The sequence below is a fragment of the Alosa pseudoharengus genome, unplaced genomic scaffold (genome assembly GCF_046254945.1).
Source record: "Alosa pseudoharengus isolate Yale_2024_CS ecotype anadromous, Long Island Sound unplaced genomic scaffold, YU_APseudo_1.1 YU_APseudo_1.1_scf_6, whole genome shotgun sequence".
Lineage (NCBI taxonomy): Eukaryota > Metazoa > Chordata > Actinopteri > Clupeiformes > Clupeidae > Alosa > Alosa pseudoharengus.
In genome coordinates, this window is record NW_027468848.1 from 6921801 (window position 1) to 6941800 (window position 20000).

General features: G+C 48.3%; 1 protein-coding gene across 3 annotated transcripts in view; it reads right to left on the bottom strand.

The window, feature by feature from the left end:
* Window positions 1–20000, bottom strand: part of ralgps1 (Ral GEF with PH domain and SH3 binding motif 1) — a 171508-nt gene that overhangs the window by 142697 nt on the left and 8811 nt on the right. For 2 of the 3 annotated variants that reach the window (XM_076270440.1, XM_076270437.1), the window contains exons 2-4: window positions 11742–11831; window positions 7522–7603; window positions 3179–3283 (exon numbers count right to left, since the gene is read on the bottom strand). In XM_076270440.1, coding sequence (XP_076126555.1) covers window positions 3179–3283; window positions 7522–7578 — 162 coding nt within the window. In that variant the 5' untranslated portion in view covers window positions 7579–7603; window positions 11742–11831. The remainder of the gene's footprint in view (window positions 1–3178; window positions 3284–7521; window positions 7604–11741; window positions 11832–20000) is intronic. The other variant, XM_076270439.1, reaches the window with a different exon arrangement.

Genomic DNA, 20000 nt, shown 5'->3' on the forward strand with positions numbered 1-20000 from the left:
CAGCACAGTTACACACACAGCACAGTTACACAGCACAGTTACACACACAGCACAGTTACACACACAGCACAGTTACACACACAGCACAGTTACACACACAGCACAGTTACACACACAGCACAGTTACACAGCACAGCACAGTTATACACACAGCACAGTTACACAGCACAGTTACACACACAGCCACTGGCGCCTTAATGCAGGGGCTTACCTGGGCTTCAGCCCAGGGGCCTCGACCAATGAGGGGCCTCCTAATAATAATAATGATAATCAATAATAATAAACGGCCGTGTCTGTATTCTCGGCGTCAGTCATTAGCCTACTCTGGAGCTAGCCTACTCTAGAGCTAGCCTACTCTGGAGCTAGCCTAATTGAGCACATCGCACAATGACAATGACATCCTTGCAGAGGCCCCCTTTGTCTTCTCTTCTAAAGTGTAACAAAATGTAACAAACTTAATAAATCCCAACGGGTGTGTAGAGGAGCTAGAGGAGAGGCTGAAACTGACTGACAAACTGACTGACTGATAACGTGGATAGGATTGAAGCAACGATAACGAATGACGTTGATTCCTGTAACTGTCCATGAAAATATAGCAGGTAAATATTGTAGCAAATGCCTGGCAATGAAACGGCTTTAAAAACATGTATTTCACTTGTCTCACTGGAGTGAACGCAGAACATGGGCTGTTGCGCAAAGAAATTAATTTGTGATCTACATCTCCGTTCATCAAAAGCTAAGTTTGTGCTAACCCATTTGTTATGTTTTCTCCATTGTTAACGTGAGATATGTCTCCATGTAGGGTAGCCTACGTAGTGATAATGCATAAGGTAGGCCTAGCCAATGTTCACGTCACATGAGCCAGCTGCTTGTTCTGTAGGCTAAAAGTATTTCTGTCGCAAACTGCGTTTAAAAAACGGTGTGTTATGTAGACAGAATTTAAAAAAAACCTCCTGGGGAACCCCCCGACACGACAAACACATGCACGTCTGAAAGCTTGAAACGTCCATATGTGTAACCCATCATTTAACTTAGCCTGCTACAGCCAGTGTTGTAAAAGTGCAATGCTTGTTTTCGTAATGATAATAATAATGATCTCAATAATGATAGGCTACACTGCATGTTAGGCTTTATTAACCAAAAGCGCACGTTATGTAAATAGGCGGGTCAGATCGCGGGCCGGGTATCATTTAATCATAATTAATATTTGCGGTTGGGGGGGGGGGGGGCATGTAGCCCAGGGGCCTCAGGTGGTATTAAGGCGTCCCTGCACACAGCATAGTTACACACACAGCACAGTTACACACAGTTACACACACAGCACAGTTACACACACAGTTACACACACAGCACAGTTACACACACAGTTACACACACAGCACAGTTACACACACAGCACACACACAGCACAGTTACACACACAGCACAGTTACACACACAGCACAGTTACACACACAGCACAGTTACACACACAGCACAGTTACACACAGTTACACACACAGTTACACACACAGCACAGTTACACACACAGCACACACACAGCACAGTTACACACACAGCACACACAGCACAGTTACACACACAGTTACACACACAGCACAGTTACACACACAGCACAGTTACACACAGTTACACACACAGCACAGTTACACACACAGTTACACACACAGCACAGTTACACACACAGTTACACACACAGCACAGTTACACACACAGTTACACACACAGCACAGTTACACACACAGTTACACACACAGCACAGTTACACACACAGTTACACACACAGTTACACACACAGCACACACACAGCACAGTTACACACACAGTTACACACACAGTTACACACATGGCACAGTTACACACACAGCACAGTTACACACACAGTTACACACACAGCACAGATACACACACAGTTACACACACAGCACAGTTACACACACAGTTACACACACAGTTACACACACAGCACAGTTACACACACAGTTACACACACAGTTGCACACACAGTTACACACACAGTTACACACACAGCACAGTTACACACACAGTTACACACACAGTTACACACACAGTTACACACACAGCACAGTTACACACACAGTTACACACACAGTTACACACACAGCACAGTTACACACACAGCACACACAGCGCACACACAGCACAGTTACACACACAGCACACACACAGCACACACACAGCACAGTTACACACACCGTTACACACACAGTTACACACAGTTACACACACAGTTACACACACCGTTACACACACAGTTACACACAGTTACACACACAGTTACACACACAGCACAGTTACACACAGTTACTCACACAGTTACACACACAGCACTGTAACACAGCACGCAAATGGGGCAGTACACACAGCACTGTAACAGCACGGGGCTTAAAACACCATCGAGTGTTTAGTTTAAACTGAGTATGGGAGTGTGTGTGGGTTTAGTGCAGACTGAGTATGGGAGTGTGTGTGGGTTTAGTGCAGACTGAGTATGGGAGTGTGTGTGGGTTTAGTGCAGACTAAAAGTATGTATGAGGGACTGTGTGGATTTGCTGTATGCGTGTTGTATGTGTGCTGTAGATGTTGTTTGCGTGTGGTCTGCGTGTTGTATGTGTGCCGTAGACGTTGTTTGCGTGCCGTAGGCGTTGTACAGTATGTGTGTGTTGTAGGAGAGTCGTAGGCATCGTATTCATGTTGTATGCGTGCTGTTGATGTTGTTTGCATGTGATTTGTGTGTTGTATGCGTGCTGTAGATGTGGTTTGTGTGTTGTATGCGTGCTGTAGATGTTGTTTGCGTGTGGTTTGCGTGTTGTATGCGTGCTGTAGATGTTGTTTGCGTGTGGTTTGCGTGTTGTACGCGTGCTGTAGATGTTGTTTGCGTGTTGTATGCGTGCTGTAGATGTTTGCGTGTGGTTTGCATGTTGTATGCGTGCTGTAGATGTTTGCGTGTGGTTTGCATGTTGTATGCGTGCTGTAGATGTTGTTTGCGTGTTGTATGCGTGCTGTAGATGTTGTTTGCATGTGGTTTGCGTGTTGTACGCGTGCTGTAGATGTTGTTTGCATGTGGTTTGCGTGTTGTACGCGTGCTGTAGATGTTGTTTGCGTGTTGTACGCGTGCTGTAGATGTTGTTTGCGTGCCGTACGCATGTTGTTTACTCACAGCGAACTCCTCAGGAGTCACCTTCAGCACGTCAAACACAACAGCGTCATAACTTTTAGACGAGTCCAGACTCCGCCCATCCAGAGACTCAGAACTGCTGCTGTCCTGAGAGAGGGAGAGAGGGAGAGAGAGAGGACAAAGGAGAGAGATGGAGAGAGAGAAATGGAGAGAGAGGGAGAGAGAGGGAGAGAGAGGACAAAGGAGAGAGATGGAGAGAGAGGGATAGAGAGAAATGGAGAGAGAGAGGGAGAGAGAGAGAACAAAGGAGAGAGAGGGAGAGAGAGGGATAGAGAGAAATGGAGAGAGGGAGAGAACAAAGGAGAGATGGAGAAAGAGAGGGAAAGAGAGAGATGGGGAGGCAGAGAGAGGGAGAGAGAGAGAGAGAATAGAGATAACAAGGGAGAGAGATGAGGAGAGAGATGGAGAAAGAGAGATAGAGATAACAAGGGAGAGAGATGAGGAGAGAGATGGAGAAAGAGAGATAGAGAGAACAAGGGAGAGAGATGAGGAGAGAGATGGAGAAAGAGAGATGGAGATAAATGTTGATTATTTTTTTGTGCGTGCCGTCACATTGCAGCCTGCCTCTCCTTCAGAGTGCACCAGATTGACGCTTTTACATGTGAAAATAAATATACACAATGTTGTTACGGGGGAACATGCCCCCAGACCCCCTGCCATATGCCCCAGTGCAGCTCTAATGACCCCTGGTACAAATCAATATGGCTATTTTGACAGACGGACAGAGGTGACCAAGAAGCTAGCAATTCTTGTCCAAAAAAGTATTGCTACACCACGATACTCAATATGTTGTCCAACGGTGAGTCATTTTTCCCATTGCATTGACACTGGATATCAGGGTTCCCCCACCTGCAAAATCCCACTTTAACCACTGCTTACAACCACTACACCACTACCACTACATTAACAGTGTCATTACCTATGCAATGACCAATCACTAATACATTACCACTGCACCACCACATTGCCACCACTAATACATTACCACTGCCACCACCACATTGCCATCACCAATACATTACCACTGCATTACCAATGCACTACCACATTACCACTGCCACCACCATATTGCCATCAGTAATACATTACCACTGCACTACCACATTGCCATCACTAATACATTACCACTGCACTACCACATTGCCATCAGTAATACATTACCACTGCACTATCACATTGTCATCACTAATACATGTCCAATTCCAGTACATAGGCTGGACCAATGTTCCTATCTCTGCTGAGGAGTGTTTTTCACACTGTGTTTTTAGTGCTGATTGCCTCTTTGTCTGATTTTCCTTTCACTAGCAATGCCATTCCGTCATGTCTTGGAAGAGGACCATGCTTGCCCTAGGGTTATCATCAAGGCATTACTGTAACGGAGCCTTATCCCTGGGGCCTCAGACATCTATGTGTGTGTGTGTGTGTGTGTGTGTGTGTGTGTGTGTGTGTGTGTGTGCGTGCGTGCGTGTGTGTGTTGTCGTGGAGTGATGGGCAGTCAAACGCGAGGAGACGGGAGCAATGAGAGAGGACGTGAGCTGTCGGAAGGGATGAGTATCCTGCTCAGGCTCTGTCTGCTGCTGTAACCTCATCTGCACAAACACAAACACACACACACACACACACACACACACACACACAGGCATGCACACACATACACACACACAGACACGCACACACACAGGCACGCACGCACGCACACACACATACACACACACAGGCACACACATGCACACACACACACACACACACACACACACACACACACACACACACAGACAGAGACAGATACATACTGTACACACACACAGGCATGCACACACACAGGCACGCACACACACACACAAAGGTACGCACACACACATACACACGCACACGCACATACACACACACACACACACACACACACACACACACACACTAGCACACACACTCGCACACACACACACAGACACACACACACACACACACATACATACACACACATAAGCATGCACATGCACACACGCACACACACAGACACACAAGCATGCACACACACACACACACACACACACACACACACACACACTAGCACGCACGTCTGAGGGCTCCTGTGTGTGGCCTGATCCCTCAACCTGACACACAGGGACAGAGTCTGAATGGAGAGCTCTGGCAGCACTCCTCATCAGAGGTGGCGCTAACCAAATATCTACTCTCACACACACGCACACACACACACACACACACACACACACAAGCATGCACACACTCTGGCAGCACTCCTCATTAGAGGTGGCGCTAACCAAATATCTACTCTCACACACACGCACACACACACACACACACAAGCATGCACACACTATGGCAGCACTCCTCATCAGAGGTGGCGCTAACCAAATATTTACTCTCACTCACAGAACTTTTGAAAACAATTATGGAAAAATGTGAAGAGTGACGATCTGTCATTTAGTGATATTGGCATATTAGAAGCGCAAGGCGCCGAACATCCCAGGCCAAAGTTGGATGGGTGCAGGATCCAGTATGAAAGTATCACAAGAGGAAAAGACATCCGTACACCAGATAGCTCCCATTCAAAATCTTTTTTTTATTATGACGTTTCGAGCTCGTGGCCCTTTCTCAGACTTACCTCTATCACTGCTTAAGTAAAACATAAAGCCCTCCACTGTGACAGTACTCTTAGAGATATATAAAGGCTCAAATCACTACCCTAAAAATAAGAGATATATAAAGTACTCTTAGAGATATATGAAGGCTCAAATCACTACCTAGGCAAAATGTAAAACCCTCTGTGACAGTACTGTTACTTTCAAAAGGCTCAAATGTGTCCATAATGTTACTTTTTAACAGCTCAAATCACTACCTAGGCAAACTATAAAACCCTGCATTGTGCCAGTACTGTCCCTAGTGATATGTAAAAGCTCCTTACAGAAGTCAAATATAAGCCCTTCCATCACCACCTAATTCCAAAAACCTGCCATATAAACCCCTCGGTCAGTGAGTCAATCACACAGCGCAACACGTTAAACTTTCCCCCACAACCCTATGGCTAAGAGTGACATCTAAACGTGTCCATCATTGCGTTAGTCCTTAAAGTGACCTATTAAACCTTCCATCATCAGGAGTTCTGCTGCCTCAAACTGACACATTAAGACCCCCACCATTGGCTTTTCCCTTCAAGTAAAACAGGAAGGCCTCAATCATTGGTTTTGGTTCCTTCCAGCAAAATATTAAGGCCTTTGCTCATCGGTGGTGCTATTCCAGGGGTGAAACATAAGCTCCCGCGTAGCTGCCGGATCCCTCAAACTGATATGTGGACGGCTCTACGCCGGCGTTCTTCTGACATGTGGAGGCCGTCATGGCGACGACGTGCGCTGGCGGTTTAGAGAGGTGCGGAGAGACGCGGCGGAGCTGATCTGAGCCCTGGCGGCCGACAGACGGACAGACGCTGAGAGGAAGGGCCTCCATGATCCATCATCTCCCTGGCAAAGGGCTGGCAGACGCCAGATTAAGAGACAGCTGGCCACACCGGAGACAGACGCCGCCGCCAGTGCGTTCGTCCAAAGCTAATGATTCATCTGAAGCGATGTGTCGCCATCACCATGCCCAGACACTGCCAGGATCATGGAGAGGCACGAGGTCTTCTCTGGTCTCAGGCCTAGAAAGCAACGCTCCTCACAGGGTGATGGCTTTAGCAGATGCTCTGATGCAAACACACCCCTGTCACTGTGAGTTTACATCTTCATACGCGTACTCAAGGCCAGCACAGGGATGCTCAATTGCATGTAGTCCCACAATTAAAAAATGCTTTTACTCTCTTTTAACAAACAGGTCAAAACTAGTGTTAGGTTAATGATGCACTCTCCAAGGCTAAACTTCGTTACTTCCCAGGTCTCCGTGGGCAACGAGCCCGTTCGTGGCACAGGATGTAAAGTGTGTAAGGTGTGTGGAAAGTGTGTGTAAGGTGTGTGTGTGTAAGGTGTATGTAAGGTGTGTGTAAGGTGTGTGTAAGGTGTGTGTAAGGTGTCCATTTGTGGCACAGGATTCTGAAGCCACCACTGTGCTGAGGCTCCCCCCTAAACTTCTGAGAGTTAGTATAAAGTCAAGTGTAAAGTGTTTGTAAAGTACTGTATGAAATGTCAACACATGTCTGTATGAGAATAACGTGTTGTTTTTAAGCATCAGTGTAAAGTGTGTGTAAAGCGTATGTGTGTAAAGTGTGATTAAAGTGTGTGTAAAGTGTGTGTAAAGTGTGATTAAAGTGTGTGTAAAGTGTGTGTAAAGTGTGATTAAAGTGTGTGTAAAGTGTGTGTAAAGTGTAAACTCACGTCTGGAGAGGCGGAGGTGATGCTGACGCTGGCGGGGAGCCCATTCCTCCTGTACATGCTCTCAGCCCTCACACATTATCACCTGCAACACACACACACACACACACACACACACACACACACACACACACACACACACACACACATCCACACACACACACACACACACACAAACACACACACACATCCACACACACATCCACACACAAACACATACACACACACACACACACACACACACACACACACACACACACAAACACACACACACACACACACACACACACACACACACACACAGGTTAATACAACCCTCAACAATACAATACAAAATCACCTGCAACGTTCATACACATACCAGTTGTGTCACTGTCTGCCATGTAAAGTTATACAGAACACATATAAAGTAGAGCACAAATAGCCAAGAGCAACCACATGTATTAATACATCATGTCAAGGGGAGCAGTTGTAATGCAGATATATGTCCAGCAGAGGGAGTGCTTCTCCATGTCCCAGCAGACCTCTGTGTCTTACTGACTCTGGCCTACATTCAGAACGCCAGACAGCCACTTCTCATTCAGACACAACCAGACAAGACCTCCTCCCCATCAACACACACACTCAGCACTACTCTCTCACATGCACACTTTTATTCACTCACACACACACATGCATGCAATACTCCTAGCACACACACACACACACACACACACACGCACGCATGCAATACTCTTAGCACACACACACACACACACACACACACCTCATCGCCACTTAGCACCAAATTAGCACTCACTCTTATTCACATACACACACAGACACCCATCCCCAAATCAACACTCACTTTTACTCACACACTAAATGAAGTCATCCTTCTATTCCATCACAACAATCTCTTTCATGCATTAAATAAAAGCACACACTCGGAGCAATGGAAGAGTAATCGTCAGGAGAGTAGTGGAGCTGTCCAATCCAGACACCTGCTACCTCATCAAACTGAGACCTTAGATACACGGAATGTTTATGCTACCTCATCAAACTGAGACCTTAGATACACGGAATGTTTATGCTACCTCATCAAACTGAGACCTTAGATATACGGAATGTTTATGCTACCTCATCAAACTGAGACCTTAGATACACGGAATGTTTACGCTACCTCATCAAACTGAGACCTTAGATACACGGAATGTTTACGCTACCTCATCAAACTGAGACCTTAGATACACGGAATGTTTATGATGGTTATGGTTATGGTTATGGTTATGGATTTAGCAGACGCCTTTGTCCAAAGCGACATATAAATACAAAACAACATAATAATATTTAAAAATGAACAGGGAACAGATTAAAATCTAGGTCAAATATAGTAAGGAGAATAGTTGTAGTACACAATAATATCAATTCAATCAATAGCCTAATAAAAAAAGCAATGTAAAAAAGGGGAAAGGCAATAATAAAACAATAATGTCAATTCAATCAATAATATAAAAACAATAACATGCTAAGACTACATTAAGGAGAATATCAATAATAAACAATAATGTCAAATTAATTAACAGCCCAATTAAAATAAAAACAACATTATATAAACCATAACACATAAGCGCTTAAACAACTAAGTATATGTTGAATAGGAATGTCTTTAGACCCCTCTTAAACGACCCAAAACTACCACAGGAACGGAGAGCACTGGGCAGTTCATTCCACCAACATGGAACCACTGAAGAAAAGAGTCTGGAATTAGACCCAGTTTTTATGACTGGTCGACACAACATACGCTCACCAGAAGACCGCAGTGGGCGGTTGGGCATGTAAGGCTTGATTATTGAATTAAAATAACTAGGAGCAGATCTAGTTAGTGTCCTATAGGCCAAAGTGAGAGATTTAAATTAAATTCTGGCTACTATAGGGAGCCAATGGAGAGTAACTAGGAGAGGAGTTACATGTGTCCTCTTTGGCTGATTGAAGACCAGGCGTGCTCCAGCATTTTGAATCAGCTGTAATGATCTTGTTACACAAGCGGGTAAGCCAGCTAATAGTGAATTACAATAGTCCAGCTTAGAGACTATGATACCCACTGATCTGATTTATAGATCAGTGATGCTACCAAAGATTGTTAAGGCGGAGCAAGATACTTCGTCGTAGTTCATGTCTGGGCGTGAAATGGGGATCGAATCCTGTCTGCATAAAGAGGCGTGTCGATGACGTATTGATGAGCGTACGTTGCAAACCGCCAACAGCAGCGGCATAAATAACCGGCGCACACCTGATATAAAGTCGATTTTCTCCAGACTGGAATGCTCAAAAATGCTAAAAATGTACCTGAAATGTTCACAAGGGTTTGAGGATCATGAAAACGTGCCCGAAATTCACATTCCTAACTCTATAGAACCAAGACCTTAACATATGTGGTAAAATTCTGAGCTATGCCCATAGACTTCAATGGAGCAGTCGCTGCCTTTGCTCTGCATAAAGGGGGATTATGACCCCCCCTCGTGCGATATGGGTTCCCGGAAGTGGCTCCTGATGAAATATCTTGCTCCGCCTTAACAATCTTTGATGCTACCTCATCAAACTGAGACCTCCTGCCACTAGCGCAGTAGCATGACGGAGCCCCCATTCCCATCTCGTCCAACTGGCCCCAGACAGACAGACACTGTCCCACACCAGCATGGGGGCTGAGGGAGGGTGGAGCGGGCTGTTGCCTGGGCAACCCCTGGAGCTGGCAGTTATTATGGGATGGGTGGTGAAGCAAGAGATGAGCGAGGCATATTCAGCTCGAGATCAGAAAGAGCAGCCTCAGCGATGTGTCAACGGCCCCAGAGGAATCTACTGACAGAGCAGCAGCGAAGGAGGGCACACACACACACACACACACACACACACACACACACACACACTCCTGTCCCACAAACCTGCTAACCTCAACTTGAGGACAGGGCAGCTAGAGTGCCAGATGGGTCACTTCCTCCACCCTAATTGTTGCCCAACATAACTGGGGCTGAGAGCAGAGGCTTTATTCCAAAGAGCACAAGACCTCACACACTCCCTACTTCACACACACACACACACACACACACACACACACACACTCACACTCCCTACTGCACACACACACTCCCTATTTCACAAACAAACACAAACACACACACCCTACTGTACTTCACACACACACACACACACACACACAAACACACACTCACTACTTCACACACACACACATACACACTCCCTATTTCACACACACACACACACACACACACACACACAAACACACACTCACTACTTCACACACACACACACATACATACACAATCCCTATTTCACACACACACACCACACACACACACACACAAATTCACAAACAAACACACACATACACACACACCCTACTTCATACACACACACACACACACACACACACTCACTACTTCACACACACACACACACACACACACACACTCAGGATGGAACAAAAGCTCAAAGCACATACACATCAGCCACTTTTAACATTAGACATAGTGATGATTATGAAACAGTCACGCAACAACACTCAAAAGTGTAGTTAGCGATTGCACAGGAAGTCACGTTTGTTTGTGTTTATGTTTATGTTTAAATTTATTAGCAGACACAATTGTCAAAAACAACATGCATTATATTTTAAGCAAGGACCAAACCTCTGAAGCTTCAGTATTCCCAGGGAAACTCCACGCAGGGTTTAGTTTTTGTATATAGTATAAGTATAAGTATATACTCTTTTGATCCCGTGAGGGAAATTTATAAGATAAGATAAGATGAGCCTTTATTGTCTCTAACAGAGAAATTTGTCTTGGGCATCAAGATAATGTAATTTGTGTAATCACACTAACACAGAAGGTGAACTAACACCAATAACACAGAGACATAAAAACACAGATATAGGCACACACACACACAGTCACATGGCTTGTTTGGGGGACAGGCTGCCCCCACGTTGTTTGTTTCCAGTGTTCAGAGCCTGGGCTGCCCACAGAGACTGTTTTTTTACAGTGTACTCATGGAATGGGCAGCTACAGTAGCATTTGGGAGGAAATGATTGCTGAATGTGACAAAAAATGTTATGGGCTTGAAATTACGTACGATCGCTGTGTGTGTGAGAGATATGTGTGTACAAATGTGTGTGTACGCACCCATGGTGTTTGGATGTTGATGAGTGTGTGAGATGTGTGTGTACATACCCATGGTGTTTGGATCTTTTCTTACATCCCTGACCTCTTCAGAGCGAGGCTAGACACGGCCCCATCCTCTCATCCACTGGTCAGGACCAACTATCAGGGAAGAGAGAGAGAGACAGAGAGAGAGCTATGAGAGGAGAGAGAGAGAGAGAGCTATGAGAGGAGAGAGAGAGAGAGAGCTATGAGAGGAGACAGAGAGAGAGTAAGAGAGAGAGAGAGAGAGCTATGAGAGGAGAGAGAGAGTAAGAGAGAGAGAGAGAGCTATGAGAGGAGAGAGAGCAAGTAAGAGAGAGAGAGAAAGAGAGAGAGAGAGAGCTATGAGAGGAGAGAGAGAGAGAGAAAGAGAGAGAGACAGAGAGCTATGAGAGGAGAGAGAGAGAGAGTAAGAGAGAGAGAGAGAGAGAGCTATGAGAGGAGAGAGAGCAAGTAAGAGAGAGAGAGAAAGAGAGAGAGAGAGAGAGCTATGTGTAAAGGGGATGTCAGTAGGTTTGTGTAAAGGGTATCTCTGTGTAAAGGGGGTGTCAGTAGGTTTGTGTAAAGGGGGATGTCAGTAGGTTTGTGTAAAGGGGATCTCTGTGTAAATGGGATGTCAGTAGGTTTGTGTAAAGGGGATGTCAGTAGGTTGGTGTAAAGGGGATGTCAGTAGGTTTGTGTAAAGGGGATCTCTGTGTAAAGGGGATGTCAGTAGGTTTGTGTAAAGGGGATGTCAGTAGGTTTGTGTAAAGGGGATCTCTGTGTAAAGGGGATGTCAGTAGGTTTGTGTAAAGGGGATGTCAGTAGGTTTGTGTAAAGGGGATCTCTGTGTAAAGGGGATCTCAGCTCTCTGCTCTAGTTTCTCCTCTTTCATCACAGCAGGCCTAGAAGCTGCAGAGGCCATCGCCGGCTTTAAAGTCTGTTAGAGTGCTTTTTGGAGTGTGTTGCAGTGTTTTGGAGTGTGTCTTAGAGTGTGTTGCAGTGTGTGTTTGAGGGGGTCTTAGAGTGTGTTTCAGTGTGTGTTTGAGGGGCTGTTAGAGTGTGTTGCAGTGATTTGGAGCATGTCTTAGAGTGTGTATGAAAGGCTGTTTCACTGTTTGTTTGAGGGGCTGTTTTAATGTGTCCAGAGTGTTTCCCAGCAGCAGATGAGGCAGGGGGGATCATCAGCCCAACGCTGCACCTGTCCTCACACACACACACACACACACACACACTCACAGAGCTGTCCACACACACCAACAGAACCTGACAGTGTGTAAACAATTATCCTAATATCACAACCACGGCTGTTTATCAGAGCTTCACAGCTGTGCACAGTGCCCACCCCCCCACACACACACCCTCCAAACCTCACCGCCTCTCCTCCTTACCTCCTCAGAGCAGGAAAGCAAACAGCGCCGACTCTGCCACAAGTCCCAGCACAATAACGCCACACACTACCACGACTCCAATACACACTCCACCACGAGTCCCAGCAATAACTACCACGACTCCAATACACACTCCACCACGAGTCCCAGCAATAACTACACACTCTACCACAAGTGCAATAACTACACACTCTACCACGAGTGCAATAACTACACACTCTACCACGAGTCCAATAACTACACACTCTACCTGTTCGTTGCTGTACCAAATCAAGATAAAGATGAAGCTCTGAGGGCCATGGACTGAGTCTAGTCCAGCTTTAAAAAGAGAGTTGACTCTCAGGCTAGGCTAAGCCATGCCCAGCACGCCCCCCCTCATAGTTCCACTTGTTTGTGCTCACACTGTTCTGTTGGCTTTCCCTGTGAACAGCCAATCAGGACCTGAGAATCAGATGCAGGTGCTGGCTACCATAGCAACCACAGAGGTAACAATAAACATTGTCCTTTCCGAGCAGGCACTGGGGTGAACTTGGATTACGCTCCCGGTTACAAATGCATCATCTCCGCTGACAGGGCACTACTGGCCATGTCTGCCCTTCAGTTGACCACGGCAAGGACGCTTTCGGAAAAATCCTTCACTTCTCCAGCATACAACACCAGCACACAGCACACTGAGCTCCACAAGGAACAGCACATCGCCCCTCAGTCAGCATTCTGATAAGGTGAGTAAATGCAACACACACACACACACACACACACACACACACACACACATACATACACACGACCAAACAGCCTATAGAGGGACACTGTCCATACAACATTATACACACGCGCAACACACACGCGCAACACACACGCGCAACACACACACACACACACACACACACACACACACACACACACACACACACACACACACACACACACACACACACACACACACACACACACACACACACACACACACACACACACACACACACACACACACACACACTTGTGCTACATTACATAAAGATGTCAGGGCACATTGTGCTGCACCTAAAGTATGTCAGCATGCCAGAGTACTAAGCAGCCTGAGGGTCTCCTCCAGAGTAACCTCATAAGCATCTCATTCATACCGTCTTCTCACTGATGTCTGTAACAAGAGCAGTTATAAAAACAAAGGGCATTCCTTATATACAGTAAACAATCCAGATCATAAACAATCCAGACCGTATACAGTATATAATCCAGAGCGTATACAGTAGGTAATCCAGACACATACAGTACATTGTATAGCGCTGTGTAGTATTAATCCTGAAGTCATGAGAGGATAGTGTAAAATAAAATATCAGATGACATGTCATGGGGCCTGTGAGACTAGATCTGTTCCCCAGAAAAGTCCCCATGCAGAAAAGAAACTTGCAGTTGTGTCTGTTTCCTTACACTCTCTCTGATGCCATATGAGCTTCAGTTACATGCTGCTCAGTTGGAATCAGTGCAGAGCAAATAATCATAATCACTGCATGTGTTTGCATGTGCGGAGCTGAACTGAATTAATGCAGCAGTGTTGCCATCTATGGCTGTACTTTGCTCATCTTCAGATGAATCAGCAGCCTTTATAATCAGCTGTCAGTGCAGATAGCCCACAGTGCGTGATAAGGTACAACTGAGTTATAACTGCCATGTCCGGCCCACATACTGTAGATCCCCCTGCATGTGACCGTCTCTTTCCCCTGCTTAGGCTGCTGAGCAGCTGCCCACCAGCCTCTATGAAGGCTACGCACCAGGAAACCCCCCTCCCACACTAAAGACCCAGCCTCTACACCAGGACCCCCCCCCACGCTAAAGACCCACACCAGGAACCCCCCCACACTAAAGACCCACCCTCTACACCAGGACCCCCCCCCACACTAAAGACCCAGCCTCTACACCAGGAACCCCCCCACACTAAAGACCCACCCTTTACACCAGGAACCCCCCCACGCTAAAGACCCAGCCTCTATGGTGGCTAAACGGCAAGAGCCCCCCCTGACTAAAGACCCAGCCTCTATGGTGGCTAAACGGCAAGAGCCCCCCCTGACTAAAGACTCAGCCTCAGTGGAGGCAACACAACAGGACTCCCCCCACGCTAAAGACCCAGCTTACATGAGTGTGGAGCAGGAGGATCCATCTTTAAGGCCCAAAGGTCCAATCCGTGTGTGTGTGGCACTGCCCTACAGCGTGGGAACACACACCGAGGCCCTGCTCCAAGCCCTTGGAGCCAACTGCGTGGAGGAGACCACCGTCACTGAGCGTTACTATGACAACGAAAGCTTCCTGCTGGCCTCCAGAGGGGCGTGGCTCAGCCGGCAGAATCACCAATGGAGACTGATTCTAGAGAACACACCTCACACAACGGCCAGACCAAACACACCTCACACAACGGCCAGACCAAACACACCTCACACACCTCACACAACGGCCAGACTAAACACACCTCACACAACGGCCAGACTAAACACACCTCACACAACGGCCAGACTAAACACACCTCACACAACGGCCAGACCCAACACACCTCACACAACGGCCAGACCCAACACGCCTCACACAACGCCCAGACCCAACACACCTCACACAACGGCCAGACCCAACACGCCTCACACAACGGCCAGACTAAACACACCTCACACAACGGCCAGACTAAACACACCTCACACAACGGCCAGACCCAACACGCCTCACACAACGGCCAGACTAAACACACCTCACACAACGCCCAGACCCAACACACCTCACACAACGGCCAGACCCAACACGCCTCACACAACGGCCAGACCCAACACGCCTCACACAACGGCCAGACCCAACACGCCTCACACAACGGCCAGACCCAACACGGCTCACACGCTGACCAGACCGATTGCGCCTGCAGGAGGAGGCGGTGCAGGTGGGCAGAGGCACGGAGCCCCCAGGTGGGCAGATGGAGGACGCACACAGCGCAGTAGCCCCTTACGTTCACAGACCCAGACGGAGAGTCTGCTGGGCGGCAACCGCACACGGAAGCAGGACGACGCTGGACGGAAGGTGTCCTGCGCTCCGGAACACACTCGGAAAGAAGTGAACAGAGATTCAGGAGATGCTGCACTCCCAGACGCAGACACAGATGCTGGCGCAGGTGTGCCAGGTGTGCCAGGTGTGCCAGGCGTGCCAGGTGTGCCAGGCGTGCCAGGTGGGCAAGGCGTGCCCGGCCACAGCGCCTCTGGTCCTGAGGGGCCCACATGCAGCGAGCTGACGGAGCCCAGCGCCATCGCCTCACGCCTGGCCGAGCGGCTGGACCTCCCCCCGCGGCCCCCACCTCCAGACGCCCAGGCGGCCAGCGCAGAGGACCTCCTGGAGGACTTCCTGGAGAGGGCGGGCATCCACAGCTTTGCCAGCGGTGCCCGCAGCAGCAGGAGTCGCTACGCCCTGCCTGGGGGGTGGCAGCTGGTACTGGAGAGGGTGTACGATGGGGCAGCTGGCGCACCTTTGACCCCGCAGGAAACACACTTCCGGGCGCGCGGGGCATCTGCCGCACCTGCCTCCGTGCTGGCTGAGGCATATGGGGCCTCTCGTGATGCTCTGACGCGACAGCAGGAGGAGGCAGGCGTGAGGGCCACATGGAGCTCTGGGGACCCAGCAGCAGAATGGAGGTCTGGGGACCCAGCAGCAGCATGGAGGTCTGGGGACCCAGCACCCTGCGGGGCAGCAGCATGGAGCTCTGGGGCTCTGGCCACTGCACTCCTGCAGAAGGAGGTGGACGTGCTGGACATCAGCAGAGAGCTGGATGAGATGGACAAGATGGCTGCAGCACTGGGGCTCACAGCCAGAGCCCCTGGAGACGCAGCAGAAGACGTCTCTCTCTCAAGAGTCACACAGACAGCTGTCTCACTCTCAGGAGTGACTCAGACACACAGACAGCTGTCTCACTCTCAGGATACTAACCTACAGCTGTCTCACTCTCAGGAGTGACTCAGACACACAGACAGCTGTCTCACTCTCAGGATACTAACCTACAGCTGTATCACTCTCAGGAGTGACTCAGACACACAGACAGCTGTCTCACTCTCAGGACGCTAACCTACAGCTGTCTCACTCTCAGGAGTGACTCAGTCACACAGCCAACTGTCTCACTTTCAAGATACTAACCTACAGATGTCTCACTCTCAGGAGTGACTCAGACAGTCACACAGACAACTGTCTCACTCTCAGGATACTAACCTACAGCTGTCTCACTCTCAGGAGTGACTCAAACAGTCACACAGACAGCTGTCTCACTCTCAAGATACTAACCTACAGATGTCTCACTCTCAGGAGTGACTCAGACAGTCACACAGACAACTGTCTCACTCTCAGGATACTAACCTACAGCTGTCTCACTCTCAGGAGTGACTCAAACAGTCACACAGACAGCTGTCTCACTCTCAGGATACTAACCTACAGCTGTCTCAATCCCAGGGTACTAAGCTACACAATAACATAATGGGAATTTTTTGTCTAGCTAATACTGTTGTACAAAAGCCTAAAAGCCAATTAGCACATTTCCTTCTTTCCAAAAAGCAAACAGTAACTGAAACATCAGGCCTCCAGCAGAGACTGGTATGTGTGCCTACAAATTAACAGTGAAACGTGACCCTGGCTAAAGAGGCAGCTGATTCTCTCCCCTCCGAGTCCTGCAGGTGTGTGTGTGTGTGTGTGTGTGTGTGTGTGTGTGTGTGTGTGAGAGAGAGAGATAGAGAGAATCAGGCTAAACAAGCTGCTGAGAGCCACACATGTGAAGAGGGTGTGTGTGTTTGTGTGTGTGTTCTCTGTGAACGTGTGTGTGTGTGACTGGCTGAAAAGCCTGCTGAGACCTGCACGTGTGATCACTGATGAGTGTGTGTGTGTGTGTGTGTGAGTGACTCTGGCTAAAGAGGCTGCTGAGACCTGCAGGTGTGATCTGTGCACCAGTTCAGACCTCCAACAGTTCGCCAACTGCACAGACATCAGCGGTTGCTGGGGCAACACAGCGAGCAGCAGCATGTTTATAATTTCATTCTTGGCAGAGGGAACAGACTCAGAGAGTTTGCTGGCCCAGAGCTTGTCAATGCTATTGCTAACTTCCTCACAGTTTCCCACTTTAAATCTAAATGAGCCAGACCAGAGCTCTCAATGCTAACGCTAACTTCTTAGCAGTTTCCCTTTTTAAATCTAAATGAGCCAGCTCAGAGCTCTCAATGCTAAAGCTGCACACCAGTCAGCATCACTACTTATCTCAATGAACCAGCCCAGATATTAACATGATAGTGCTACACTCCAGTCAGCTTCCCTACTTATCTCAATTAACCAGCCCAAAAACCTAACCTAACCTAACCCTAACCTAGAAATGTGGGAACATAGGGCTTTAAGACCATAGGGCTGTGGAAACATAGGGCTGACCCCCAGTCAGCTTCCTTTCTAATCTCAATAAGCCATCACAGAACTGTTAATGTCAAAAGAGGTAAGATCTCAGACAACCAATCAGAGCTTCCTGTTTCTCCGCTAACACAGAACCTCAACTGGCCCAAAACGTTCAGCTTCCTGTAAATATAAGATGTCAGTCAACGAGCCCAAGCGCTCTGGGAAGCGATGAGGCTCGTGATCTGAGCAGCAGACTCATCCCACATCTGATCTGACAACCCCAAATCTCCCTGGCGGGTACGGTTCTTACTGTCACCACGGAGACACGCTGCTTCCCCCAACCCCCCCCCCCCCCCCAACTTCACCATCCCTCATCGGGACCGCTCTATTAGTAGGCCGCCCGGGATAATTAGCCCCTTTAACAAGGCTCAGGCCGTGACAGGCTATACTTTCACAAAGCCGCGCCAACCTCCCCTGTCGTAGTCGGAGTCAGTCTCCGCGCCGCGCCAGCCTCCTGACAGGCATTCAGTGGAGGAGAAATCTTTCATTTTTATCTCCTCAAAAAGCAACAATCTGTGGAAACATTCCTCAGTGATTAGTGCATCTCGCTGCGGATCTCCCCACAGCCTGCCGTCTATATTTAAACAGCGGAGCATATCTGTGGCAGCGCGAGGCAGCTACACAATGGGGGGGGGGGATCTGCGGTTGGAACGAGCCTCTTCTCACCAGAGCCATCTTTTCCCTGGACACGGTCCACCTCACAGGGTGGGAGACTAACCAGAGAGATGCGGAACCAGAGCTAGAACATACAAACACAAACACACGCACACACACACACACACACACACACACGGATGCACTGTAGCGCGCACTCACAACCATAGAAGCAGCTAGCACATCAACAGAGACAGAATCAGGCAGCTAACACACACACACACACAAACACACACACACATGGATGCACACACACACACACACATGGATGCACACACAGACCCAGGCAGCTAGAGCACATAGATCACTGTAGTGCGCACTCACAACCATAGCAGCAGCTAGCACATCAACAGAGACAGAATCAGGCAGCTAACACAGACACACACACACACACACACACAAAGACCCATCTCATTATCACATCACACACACACACACACACACACACACACACACACACAGAGACCCTGGCTGCCACCACAAAGTCCCGGATGCTCCCCATCTCATAAGAGGACCGTACAGCTTGCCCAGACAGTCTGTTCCAGGCCAGGCCAGGCACACCTGTGCAGCTCTCATTAAAGATGGCGTTTGGGATATCTGGCTCCTCATTGGGTGGGGGGACACAGGAAGAGAGGACCCGGGGGAGCACACCCCCCACAGCACCTCCCTTACCAGTGACAACCCACCCACACCTCAAACATGCACGCAAAACCAAAACCTCCCATCGCCCCAGCAGTGGCGCGACTGGCTGGGGCACCTGCACCGTACGCCGGTGATTCGGGTTTGATTCCCGCCCCGTGGTCCTTTCCGGAGCCCACCC